Source organism: Ambystoma mexicanum, chromosome 3q, assembly GCF_040938575.1.
Source record: "Ambystoma mexicanum isolate Mex_15411 chromosome 3q, UKY_AmexF1_1, whole genome shotgun sequence".
NCBI lineage: Eukaryota > Metazoa > Chordata > Amphibia > Caudata > Ambystomatidae > Ambystoma > Ambystoma mexicanum.
In genome coordinates, this window is record NC_090926.1 from 1048804720 (window position 1) to 1048818737 (window position 14018).

The 14018-nt window shown below is 46.8% G+C and overlaps 1 protein-coding gene across 1 annotated transcript in view; it reads left to right on the forward strand.

Moving 5' to 3' along the window:
- DNAH17 (dynein axonemal heavy chain 17) overlaps nucleotides 1-14018 on the forward strand; it is an 8024690-nt gene that overhangs the window by 5346302 nt on the left and 2664370 nt on the right. Inside the window, exon 51 of the mRNA XM_069655242.1 lies at nucleotides 88-249. Within this exon, the coding sequence (XP_069511343.1) occupies nucleotides 88-249 (162 nt within the window). The remainder of the gene's footprint in view (nucleotides 1-87; nucleotides 250-14018) is intronic.

The following is a 14018-nucleotide window of genomic DNA, read 5'->3' on the forward strand; positions in this document are numbered from 1 at the left end:
TAACTAGTTTTTGCTCTAATGCATAATATGTGCTACAATCATGCACATAACAAGGAATCTAACAAGTGTTGTTTGCTTTGTTCTTAGGGCTTGCTCTTCTCAACTGCTGAATGTATTAAAACTCCAATCGACATTGTGCGCTTGTGGCTACATGAGGCAGAGAGAGTATACGGAGATAAACTAATTGATGAGAAAGATAAAGAGCAGTTTGGGAAAGTCCTCACAGCCATGTGTAGGAGGTTCTTTGAGGTATTTGGTAGTACAGATTGAAAGTGAACATTTATAAACTAGAAATAAATACTTTTAGCAGTTGATGCCTATGCATGTTTTAAAGTGTCAACAGTAATCAGTGCCACTGTTTCAATAGTGTTTTTCATATATTCATAAAGAACAGGTATTGATAGGTGCTGTTATGATAATTAGTTAACTACTTCTCTTTGTTGGATACAGTACCGTCCTCCCACAGAGTCCCCATCTCTTGAAATACACCTCCAAGCACCGACTAGCCTACAAACTCTTGATGGCCACCAGCGGGTGGCAGACAGCATCCTGTTGTCTCCAGCCCTCATCACTGGTGTCGTTATGCACAAAATACCACTGTTGCTATATATATGTATATATGCATACGCACTAACCTTCACATCAGTACCTTTTTCACGTGGTATCAGACCTATATTTTCTATGGAACAGCCACAGAAGGGCCTTTTATTTTGGTGTCATGTCTCCAAAATCAGGCTTCAAACCCTGCAAGGATTGTGGCTGGTAAATGTCTGTCTCAGACTAACATCAGTGCTGCATTTGGTGCTTTTGACAGGACAATGACACAGAGTAGAGTGGTTCATGCCAGTATAAGCATTTGAAATGAGTGATAGCGGGTTGCTTAAATTTTTATGGCCTTGAGCAAGACTAGTTGGGGTGTTGACATTTTGGAAAAGTGAGAAGAGAAGCCAAAGACACCCTGGTTATGGAACATTCATTGAGCAAGAAGAAGAAGCAAAAAGCAGGAGCGATTCAAGTTCCGTCGCATATTCAATTTCTGCCACTATGACCCATATCCTTCCCACATTGTGCCTTGGTGCTTGTCCTCTGCTTCGTAGTCTTTATAGGAATTTGCCCCTTGCACAAAGTTCTGTAAACACTACAATGGAAATCCATACAGTGGGGGTCCTTTTCTAAAGGACTGGAAAGCCTTTTGGCTACCAGGCTTGATGTTATAAACAAAGCCCCTCCTTCTGTGTTGTCTGTATCATCATTCCAGTCCAGTACTCCCTCAATGGACAGTGCCAGCAAAGTTAATTATTACTGACACAGATGCAGTTGCTCAGCCCATAGCTCCAGCCTTCCATCTGATGCCACTTTTTGGAGTTTACCGGTCAATACTGATTTCCTCAGTGCTGTCATTTTCAGGTCCTCTAGTATATGTCGTCCCTCCCTGAGCGAGGGTTCTTCACACTCTATTGGAGTCAGTTCACTAGCAAATTTTGAGTCCATATTTGCTGAAAAGGAAAATGAGGAGGCACCCTTGGTCTGGATTGCCTGGAAAGCAGCCATGACGTAGAAGCTTTTGACATTCCGGAGGTGTTTGACTCAGATACCCCCATTGATCATGGTTGATATATTTGAATAAAGCCTATAGGAGATGAGTGGCCTCAACAACTCTCAGGATTTATTCATTTATTTTAAACCCTGTTTATTAGCTGAATGCAATCTCAATGCACAATTCACAGTTAGAACCTCAAAGCTAGTAAAACAGAAACAATGTCAAACTGTGCCGTAGGCAACAAAAAAATTATAACATCGAACAGAAAAAAAGAACACCATAAAAGAAAACAAGACATCTTTGATTTCCCTCATCCAGTGACATGTAGGTGCTAGTGTGCACCAATAATGCATCCTCACCTAGGGGATTCTCCAGTAGTAGAACCAGCTCGATCAATTGTGGTCCGTGGCCGAACAGAAATTTCGCTAATTAACATGAGCCCATTAAGGTGTATATTCAAAGAAAGCTAAAGTCAGGTGATCACAGGAGTTCGTCATCTGATGGGCGGAACATCGCAAGATGAAGTGTATTCCATGCCTCACCACTTTCTATTGGTTCACGGGTACCATCTCTCAGGGCTCTATACCAAGCAGTGGCCTCTGCTTCTCTCCATTTTTCAATGACATGGTACCATAAGTAATATTGTGTTCCTCTTTTCTGCTTCTAGGACATTATATACGTCGTTTAGCTAAAACACACTATAAGTCCATACATTTAATTGCATGCCTGTATATATGAATATATATATTTGAATATAGTGAGAGCAACCGCCACTCAACTCAAGCTGTTAAGGCTATTATACCCAGTTCAAACCTGTTTGTCGCCACAGCTTAGCCTCGATCTATCCAGTAGTTTAATTATAGCATCATCATAAAGTTCAAGACCATATATGAGCTTTGGGATGATTTTCCCTTCATAGAACATGAGGGCCGGCCTAAGGGAAAATCTGCAAAATTTACGATCAATTTTAATGTTCTGACACTGATGCTGGGCTGCTTTTTGCAGGATAGCTGAGATATTTCTTATACATTAGTGGCCCCCAAAATGGGACCCCAAATATACAAAGCTAAGGCTGTTCATGATGTTTACATTCTCAGTGAACCAAGAGGAATTGCTTATTTTCAGCTTTCTCTTTGAGAATGCCAAGATTTTGATCTTTCTGTTTGGCATATTATGAGAAGGAGTTCAACAACCCTTAAAGACCAACCTGAGCTTTATCAAATATCAGAAAGTCATTGGCGTATGTCAGCAATTAGATTTTGGGCTGGCCTACCCTTGGAGCAATAAGTCCCCCTTCACCAAGGCAATCGGCCATGTCAGACAAATATTGAATAGGCAGGGGCCCAGGACGCAGCCCTGCCTAAGGCCCTGATACAAGCGTATTCTCAAGAGTTTGCATGTCGGTTCAGCTGAATCTGGATTCCAGAGTTTTCATAGACACCATTAACCATCCGCAAAAGCCCCACAAGCATACCCCAACCAGCCAATTTAGACCATAACCAGTTCTAATCGACACAGTTGAACACCACCGATAGATCGATTGAGGCCATATAGATGCAGCCATCGCGCGTCACCCATCCTGATTCTTGTATACACTTTACTGTAAGGATGTTTATGTTGGTTGATTGCCCCTTGCGAATGCCCGCCTGCAGTTTGTTTAACCAATGAGTGGAAGAAGCCCATTGTTCCCAGTGAGTCAAAAGAAAAACAGAAACGATCTTACAATCAGCATCAATGAGGGAAATTGTCTGTAAATTTTTAGGTTCTGACCTACTACCTCATTTGAAGATTGGTACAACATGGGCCATACTCCATGAAGTTGGTAAAACTCCTGTGTGGATAATACAGCTAAATTGCAGAAACAACAGATTTTCCCAATTATTATGATCAGCCTTAAGGGTGTTATTGGTTAGGCCATTCTGGTCCGGGGCGCAAGATTTTTTAGACGTATTTAAGAGGAGATAGATAGTTTCAATATCTAGGTCAAGGCTGCCAAGAATAGTCAGATGTGGGAGGGCTGGAGAATAGATTAGTGCCAATATTACAAATAGACGATCTGAAGAGGATTTTAAAAAAATCAGACCCATTCCGGTTTTGGGACATAGTTTAATTGATATATATCAAAATTGGAATACTGGCCATTAATTAATGACCAGAATGCCTCACACAGGAATTTAACAGCACCCCAAGCATGGTCTTGGCGTCCCGCTGCAATAACATTGCTTTGATCAATTTGCATTTGTTTTTATATTTCTGCTTGATCTTCTTTGCAAAGCTAGATCTAACAGTTGCATCATCACTATAATACTTAAATTTCCTAATCTCCCTCCTAACATTAGATTTAGCTGCAGCAAGGTCTTCATTATAGCAATGGGGTGGCCTATATGATCTCATTGGCTTAAATCTGGGGTTAGATCTTAACCGAGTTACAAGATCAGTAATGAACTCTGCAACCCATTCACATTAAAGTTAAAACATTTCCATTCTAGTTTTGTATCTTTCATAATTGAGTGGAGATCCTGATTTAGGATGTCAGCATTTGAGTCCGACCATTGGATTGCATTACCTGAGTCGGTATTACTTAGATGTAACAAATCAGTATACTCTCTGGTAATCAGCACAATGTCAAAGTCCACCCTTAGGAGAGCATGATCACTCCATTCATTCATTAGCACTGAATATGAGGTACAGCAATTTGACAAATATTCATCAACAAAGATGTAATCCAAAGTTGAAGAGTGTGTGCCTCTATACCATGTGTGCTTTTCAACCCCATTAGTTTGATTAGGGGACTTCCCCACAAGGAGCTGCAGCCCAAGCACCCCCAAGGCAAGGCACCAGCCTCTGCCAGCTTGAGATTTAAAACTGTGCGGAATCATATCCAAAGACAGATCGCACAAATCACAGTCCAAGTCTTGGAAGAGGCAGTTGGCATTTAGGTCTCCTGCTATTAATAAGGGTAACTAGATGACCACACAGTTATGCATTCATACGCCACCTTCAGAAAATAGGTAAGATCAGCAACTCAATTGTGCCAGTATACATTTACCACCATTAGATTTAATGCTAGATCTGCAGAGCAGAGGGCCACCCCCATAGCTCCGAAAAGAAGATCGGCAATGGGAACATCAGTTATACCCAGAGCTGAATACTCTGCAAATAGTAATCCTCCCGATGCCCTCTCACCCTTGCTAGCCTTTCCTGTTTGGGTAAACACTTGGTAGCCATCCAACACAGAGGCTTCAGTCAACCGGGTCTCTTGTAGCAAGATATAATAAGCCTCTTTAAGAATAGCCATAGCAACAGGGTTGGTAAAGAGATGTCGACTCCTACATGTGTTTCATGGTTTGAGACATAAAGATATATCTCTCCTCCCAGTTGCCATCACCCTCAATGAATTATGGGACTAGTTTCTGCCATAATGTGGACGTAACCGTTGCCCAATGAATATTCGTGCCATCTGCATGGTGGTCAGCCTTGGCCACTCTTCTGGCTCCCTCAATAAAGGGGCGGACCACAATATGTAGTACCACCCGTGAGCTTAGGGAACCACCCTCCTCCAGCAGAATAGAACATATCTGAAAGCCCAAATCCTGTAGTCTTTGAGAGAGGACAAGCTCCTTCACCAGCAATGAGTTAAAATAAATAACAGAGGCGTCAGGCTGGTGGCTATACGGAAAAGCCACTCGATCAATGTCAGAGGAGCAAAGTAGACCTACGGCCGGTATTTGAGCAATAATCTGTAAAATATTAGTCTGGATTAGGCAGACCGGAATGTTAGGGCCCAATACGCTCGTAATTCTGAGCTGGTGCTACTTTTTACTCATAGAGGGTTCTATAATCCACCCCCCTTGATTGCAATCAGTCTTATCCATGGGGCATCATTCCCTCTTGCGTGCTGTAGAATGATATAAGATTTACATCGATTTGGGTCAGCACATCTTGATTGAGGACCCAAGGGGGGTTGTGCAGTCGGTACATGTAATTGCCCCAATAGCTGGCCCACACCAGCTGCCAAGGATGGGTAGAAATTTGGTGGCCAATGTCTTGTTATATGATCACCCACCACCCCTAGATCAGTATGTTTGTCCCAACACCCAGGATCAAGGCTAAGAGATTGAGAAGCAGCCTGATTCTCTTCACTAGCCGGGAGACATATCGACTGTAGCAAGAGTTCCTGTTTATCCACCAAATTCCCTTCACCAACCCCTTTTTCATTACCATTCACAAAGGAATTAACAGCCTGATTACCAAAGATGACGGATGGGGCATAGGTTTGGGTTACCAATATACCCAAGAAAAGAGGCGGCCTCACACGTAACATGCATTGCATTACTCCCCACAAAATGTGGGGGTGCAAAGGTTTAGGAGGGTGCTACTAGGGGGGGGACAACCTTTATCAACGCTCAAATCAAATGAACTAGGTGCCCTGTTGCAGATGGGCATGCAGGCAGGCATAAGAATGTCCAGAGGGATGGGGTCCATCTGTGATATGGAATAGAGTGTAGGAGGCTTTGCTATTGCCAGTTCCAATGGGGTTCCTTCTTGCGCGAAAGAATGGATTGTAGTTGAGTCTCAAGCAACTTTGTCGATTCCTTTGTTGCAAGATTTTTTCTTCACATTTATCACAGTTTCTCTTGTGGCGGGTTGCTAACCTGAGGCCCTGAGCAGAGGCCCTTATGCCTTCTTGTTGGCTTGAAAGAATCGGTAGCTCCTCCATCAGATCTATTGGGTTAGCACCCTTAATAGTGGGGAAGTTGGCTGGGGAGTGTTATCTGAGGATCGACACTGCTCTATCAGAAGAACAATGGAGGGAACAGGAGCAAGTTCAATGACAGACGATTTAGGTGTATCAGAAATTTCAATTTTGGAATGGATGGTGTCCTCCCACGTATTCCTCATCTTATGATATACATCTCTACAGCTTAGCTGCTTCTGATTTTTTTTTTTCCGACAGAGGGCGCTGTATGTAATGTTGCTGCATCGATGTCCCGCGAGGGCCTCCGTCGACCGCCAACGTCATCATCAGCATAAATAGCACATGCAGTGCCCGTTGGTTTCAGTAAAATTTTCCGATCTTACAATTTGAGAAATTATGGACCTCATCAGTTTTTCATGAGAAATATGTCTTTTTCATCTACACCTGCAACACCCAAGTCAGATTTAAAATAAAACGACTACATATCGAAACTGTCCATTTACGGATCCTCACTGTGTTTGCCTGTGGTGTCTGGGCTCCGAGCACCGTGCCCACGACTGTGGGTCCTGTCAGGCCATGACAGAGAAAGCTCTCAGGGAGCTTAGAGGTAAACTGGCGGTGGGGAGGTTAGCATCAAAGTCTTCTTCAAAGCAGGAGAAAAAGTCTGGTGAGTCCAGAGACTCTTCCCGGCGTGAAAAGTCAAAGAGGTCCTGAACGAGGAGTCAATCACAGCAATCTTCATCTCTTTCTCTAAGAAGACGAAGAAGAGACGCCATAGGTCTTATTCAACCTCCTCAAAGGTAATCAGATGCCCGACAAAGTTTGATTCCCCAGCAAAGTGGAAGATATTTCGTTCTGAGATTGCGAAATATTTGAGAAAGCGGCCTCAACCCCCTCGAAAGAAATGCAAAAAAGCCATGCCCCGGTCGCTCCAAAGGACGACAAAGGGAAGTCAAAAGCAACAACTTTGAAGCTGTGCTCAAAGCCGGCATCGCGCTGAGAAATTTCTCGATCCAACAAGAAGTTGTTGAGGGTGTCGATGATTTGAGAGCCGAGTCCTAGTTTGCTTCCAACAAAAAGGCACAAAGCTTCCAAGACCTCAACGACTTTGCCGACTCCATCGGAATCAGAGCTGTCGATACCAAAGTCGATGCTGAGTAAACCAGTGCCATTTTTTAAGCCTTCCTTGACCACCTTGTCTAAACCATTGGTTCAAGAAAAGGTTTATAAGTCTGTTCCCAAAAAAGACTACTTTAAGTCTATGGGCCTCATTACGAGGTTGCCGGTAAAAAAACAAGATTACAGGTGCTACCATGTCTGAGTAGCACTGCTGCCGGAATCTATGGTAGATTCCGAGTTCGCATGCATGCGCATTCTGGCATGCCGGTAATGGTTGCACCGGCGTGCTGGTAAGGCCCCTCACACCTCTGATACCGGCATCATCATCCTCGATGCCATAAGTACCGGTACCCCGATTCCGGTAATACTGGCACCGGAAGCAACGTCATTGCACCGAAATGGGAAATGCACCGGTGGCCATCTTTAAAAACGCAATCCATTGTAATCCTCAGCCTACAGCACCCTGACTAGAGAACTGAGCAGTGTGGAAGCAAGCTGAGGAAGATGGCTATGAGGAAAGGCACAGTCCGTTGCAGAAAGCCAAGATTCAGCGACATTGAGCTGAATATGCTAGCTGATACCGTGCTAGAACATGCCAGTGTTGTTTTTTTGGGTGCCAACCAGCGCTGGGGAGCCCAACTGCGCAAGAAAGCTGTGTGGGAGGAGGTTGCCCAAAAGGTCTCTGTGGTGAGGACAACAACCCAGACTGTACAAGATTGCTGCAAGCGGTGGGATGATCTCCGGCTGCGGGTCCACCACCTGCTCTCTGCTAATCGCAGCCAGGGCCTGGGCACAGGAGGTGGACCACCATCCCCAACAAAACTTGCCACGTGGGAGGAGACTTGCAGCATATTGTTGAATATGGAGGGAATCGAGGGTGGTGGTGGCGCCGAGATGGGAGTCCCAGCATCAGAAGATGATGGTGAGTGACCCTTAGCGTAATACCAAAGTCACAACACACACCTCCAATCCCAACTACAATGGCAAACTCCCAGTCCCAATGGCAAGTAGATGAGAGCAAACACATTCCCCATCACCCCTCACCTAAAGCCATTTCTGACATAACCACAATGTCCCTGCCACAAATACGCCCAACAAACCCCACTGACACAACCCGCATGAGTGCCCAATTGCCAACACAAGCACCATCTGCATGTACACACTCACACACACATACACATCACTGTACAGATGCAGGCCTGACCACTGTGCCATCTCATGGCATGGTGCACATATCACCACCGCTAATTGCACACCTGACCCACCCACCATGACCATGCAAGCAGTGTAAACATCAATTCATCTACGCACATCATGTGAGCACATCTGTCCCACATCTAAACAACACATGCAACACAGCCCCTGAGGCATGGCCACAACACGCAAACCACGGGGCACCTGTAGGCCACCCAACAAACACCATGCACAACATGGCTTCAACAGAAGGATGATCAAACACTGCACCCCCATTCCTGTATGCACCAGAGCTGCCCCTCCAATATGTCCCTGAGACTGTGCAGGACTCAGAATGTACTAGCATTGATGTGTGTAGGATGTATGATGACCCATGACTGATGCCCTGCCTCACTGTCCCCCGCAGGCACAGCTGTGGTGATGACAACGCCTCCTCCAGCCAGGGGCCTTTGACCTCAAGGGCAGGACTGAAGCATACTACAGCTTCCACTCCACAGTCCCCCAGTCAAGAAGACACACAGGCTGCCCAACAGGCCAAGCAGGAACAACCTACCCCCACCAAGGCCCCCCCAGCAAAGATCCACTGCTGCCAGCAAGACACACCAGCCAAAAGCCACTCCTGGCATGAAGGCCCGACGCAAAGCAAACACATCTGGGGCACAGGAACCACTTCAGGTGGAAGAACTGGGATTCCCAGTGGCCAGTGATGTAGAGAAGCCACAATCAGCGGCCACAAGTGAGCAGGGTGAGGTGGCCCAATCTGTCCAACACAGTGAGGAGGAGGAGGTGGCAGACCCCCCAGACACCATCACGCATGACGACCGCGAAAGTATACCACCCATGCAGGTTACTCTCCTGTACGTAGCTGAGCTGGACACAGCACAGTGGAGGACAGTGCCCCTGACAACAACATGGGGGAAGCTGTGTACAGCCTCCGAAGCCCAAACACCCCACCTCCCGTACAACCACCTGCTGCACAACACATCCAGGATTTGGAGGTGCGGCTGTGCCGTATGGAGGGGCGGCAGCAGGCCATGCAGGACATGGTAAGGCAATGGCCCTCATTACAAGTCAGGCGGTGGACCATGGTGCTATTAGCACCATGGTCCATGCTGGATTCCGCCATGGTGGATGGCGGAATTAGCGCCCCATTCCAAGGTGAGTGGGGCAGTAATTCCCCATTCACCATTTGCTCTTCCCCATTCCCATTTTTGCCCCATAGGGCATAATGGGGATGGGGAAGGCGCTAATTACGGCACCGTAAATTACGGTGCCGTAATTAGCACCAAGGTCGCTTAGCGCCTTGGACTTTAACGCCTGCAAAAAGCAGGCGTAGTGTCAATCAGGCGTTAAGGGTTAACGGCGCCGACGGCGCCGTTAAACCCTTAACGCCTGACTTGTAATGAGGGCCAATATGTGGCAGATGGCGAAGCAACACAGCAGGCCATACAGGATGCCCTACAAGGGAATGCCAGTGCGGTGAGCCGCGCCGTGTACCGTGTGGCCCGGTGCGTGCGCGAAGGGCTGGCAGCCATAACCCAAGCCATCACGCCGTTGGTGACTGCTATGGCAGAGCAGAGGAATGCCAATACTGACCCCCAACCAGCTCCATCGTCGAGCACGGCACTGCAAATTCCACACACACAAGACCGGTGCGTCGCTCCCTGCGATGTATGCGCCACACAGACACTCAACCTCCTCCTCCAAAAAGGGGGCGTGAATAGTTGGACTCACATGTGCATGTTGTGAGGGAGTAGTGGTGAAGTCGTGGTCAGGCAGTTGGGGTGGTTGTTGGGTTTTGGAGTGCTGGGGTTGGGGGTATTGGGTGTTGGAGTATTGGGTGTTGGGGTATTGGGTATGAGGGCATAGGGTGTGGTGGTAGTGGGGTTGAGGGTAGTGGATTTGGGTGTTGTCTGGGTGGGGGCAGTGGGGTTAATTTTTTTGGGATAGTCGTGCACTTTCAGCAATGGCAATATATACATAGTTAATTTCTGTTCAATACAGCTGGTGTGAGTAAGGACTCACTGGACATTGCTTCTTGAGTGTGTGTCAATTTAAGTTTGTCCAGTGCCCAGTGTGCCCATTCCCAGTGCCTTGTGTTCCCCAATCTATCAAAAGTATTGTTCAATCAGATCTTGCTGTGCCACATGCCCTTCATGCACATTGTGCCGTGGGAGATTTTCAGCATCTTCCCTATTCTCATCTTCAGGTGGAATCAGGTCCATATCAGGGGGCAAGGGTATGTTGCGCTGGATGCACATGTTGTGCAGCATGGCACATACCAGCACTATCTTGCCCACCTTCTACGGGCCATAAATGAGTGCCCCAACCGACCTGCTGAGGCAACGAAACCAGACCTTCAACAGCATAAAAGTCTACTCAATCGTGACACGAGTGCATCCATGTGCACGGTTGTAGTCCTATTCGTGACTGTTGACTGGTTGCCTGATGGGGGTCAGGAGCCACGGCTTCAGGGGATACCCAGCATCACCTGCATGGGAGCAATGGAACGTGTACTTGTGATTAATTTGGTAATTTCTTGTGACCACTGCCTGTACAGTGTTCATGATTACATGCAACAGATCATTCATTACGGCACTTGACATGTTCTTTATTGAAAGACCCTTGTAAGTGTTCTTAGGGATGACCCATGGTTGAGGGGGATGGATGTGTTGCCAACGTAAATGGACTATGCATATACAGTGCATCATGACACTTTTGCCTGATGTGCTTCATGATACACAGCGGTTTCCAAATCATGCATTCCACTTCTTGATGTCACCATGTACATGTCCATCAACGCCTTCCCCCATATGACTAAGGCACATTGACATTGGTGGTATGGTCCGCCGGTGAAGGGTAAAGTTTTTGTGGTAAGGCTGTGTGGGTACTGGCATGGTGGAAGTGAGGTAATGTGGATGAATCCTGCACCACTCAATCATATGTCAGTGATAATTGATTGATAATTGCAATAGTTACCATGCTTCACCCATTGCATTTGGAAGTGTCCCATAAGGTGTCTGGACAGGTAGACTGGTCTGCAGTGTATCTGTGTGGTGAGTGCAGTGACTGAGATTTCCTTGTGTGGCAGTTGGATTTAGCTCAGTCATGGCAGATTGAGCTGTGATTTACTTTGCTGCACTCATGTATTTCATGCATTGTGAGTGCGGGATGGTGCATTGTGGTACCCATGGTTCATGTCTAATGATGCTCCTGATGCATGTACTGGTGTGGGCACTGTGTATATTGCTTCTATGTATGCACAGCTGTGTAGGCATGCCACATCTTCATCCATTGGCTGTGTCCCACATTCTGTTGAATTCACTAGGGTCCCTTTTTTTAAACACCCAGGACGGTGTGTGTGGTCTAGTTCCATGTGTGTGATGTGTTTTTGTACAGGTCTGGGATGTAGACGTGTGTAGGTGTGGTCCCTCATGCGATCTTGACTTCTATAGCCCAACGCAGTCTATTTGCACTTCATTGCATCCATGATAATGTCACACCTATTTTCTGGGGTGGTTATGGATTCATGCATGTGGTGTACACTTGTGTTGCTCATGCAAGCCATCCAGTGCTATGTTGCTGCGGCCCTGCAGTTCCCCCCAATCAACAACCCTCATGGCCCTTTGGATAGACTTACCCAGCAGCCAGGTACATTGTGCAGCGTGTCGTGCAATGTATCGGGGGACCGTGGAGTTGCGCAGCCCCATGGCATCATGTGTGGAGACTGGGAATCTTGCACAGCAATGCGCTATGATTTTACTTGCATCGCACACCATCTGGACATTCAGGGAATGGTAGAGCTTCCAGTTGCAGTACACTGCCTCCACAGCATGCCGGACTACCCGCTCTACATGGGTGCAGTCGATGGCACCAATGACGTTTGGCATGCCTGTCAGTGCATGAAATGCTATTTTGGTTGCATTCACCACCTCCGGTTCGTGGTAGCTTGATGTGGTACCTGGTGTGTTTCAGGAGTGCATCTACCACCTTGTTGATCACACGGGAGAAACTGGATTTCCATGCAGCTGCCCCACTGTGTGCTGGTAGGTGCCTGTGGCAAGGAAGTGTAGCACATACCTTCAGCAAGGAGGGAATGGCTGTCCGGATGTTGATGAGGCTCACCAGGTCATCATGAATGAGGTCCAGTATTGTGGTGATGGTGTCCCTGTCCAGACGGTACAGGGTGTGAATCTGTGCAGGAGGTAGGTCAAATGGGCTGGCCCTTTGTCGAGGGAATGGTGGCTGCCTGCGGGTACAACTGCCTGTGCTATTGGTATGTGTTGGCCCAGTCTCGCCCTCCTTCTCCTCCTGCGCCTCTTCTGCATTCTCTGGTTCACTGCCAGCTCAAGGAGTAGCAGTACATGCATGTCCGTCAGCCCCAGGATTGCAACTGCCAATAGTAGCATTGTGGATTTGGGAGGAGTGTGGTGTCTGGGAGTGCTCCTTTTGTGCTGTGACAGACTCCATTGGCTCCACCTGTGCTGATTGTGTGCACCTGTGGCAGGTTTCTTCACAGCAGATTGCTAATAAATCCTGCCCCGTGATGCCGGTGTTAACTGCATCATGGTATTCTTCATTACCGGCATCTCCATGCCGGTATTTGTATGTCCGTGTGACACTTAATGTGTCTTAAATTCGTAGATCCCTGTCGATGCCGGTGACATTGACATTGCTGCTCGTAATACTCTCGTCTGGTAAACGATGCCAGTGCAGTCATACCGTCATCAGTTTTACCGGACTGGCAACCTTATAATGAGGCCCTATGTCTGCGAAGAACTGATTTCAGACAAATGTAGACTTAGGGATTTGTATGAGAATCTCCAGTCAGCCGGTGGATTGGATACTTCACCAGAACTAGAATTTGGCAGGACTGACCCCTCTAAACATGCAGACTCATTCTACAGAAATCTAATGGGAAAGGTCAATGAGTTCATGGGATGGAGTAGGCCCTACTCCATCATACGAACAAGATGAAATGACAGACATTTGGACCAAGGTCCATAGAAAGACCCGATTTTACCATTCCATATGGCCCTGCAGAAGAAAGTCTCGGCTAATTGGAAGGCCCCAGAAGCTGCTGCTGCAGTTAACAGAAACCTTGCAAGGAAGTACAGGCATTCCAGCAATGACCCTGAATATCTGACCAAGCATCCCACTCCGGAAAGCTTGGTAGTTCAGGCAGCTACATCAACCAGATAATCCCACTGACAGGAATAAGAGGAGGGTAGATGCCTGGGCACGTAAAGTTTTCACTACAGGCAGTATGGCCTTAAAATCTACTAATATGACTTGCATTCTCTCTAGATTCACGTTTAACCTGTGGGACTGTGTTGCAATGGCGTATGAACACATCTCAGAAGGCAAAGAAAGAGACAGCTTCCTGGCGATCATTAAAGATGGTAAAGAGGCAATGAGTGAATGTCTCCAGTCAGGTTTGGATACTGCTGACAACATCAGCATATC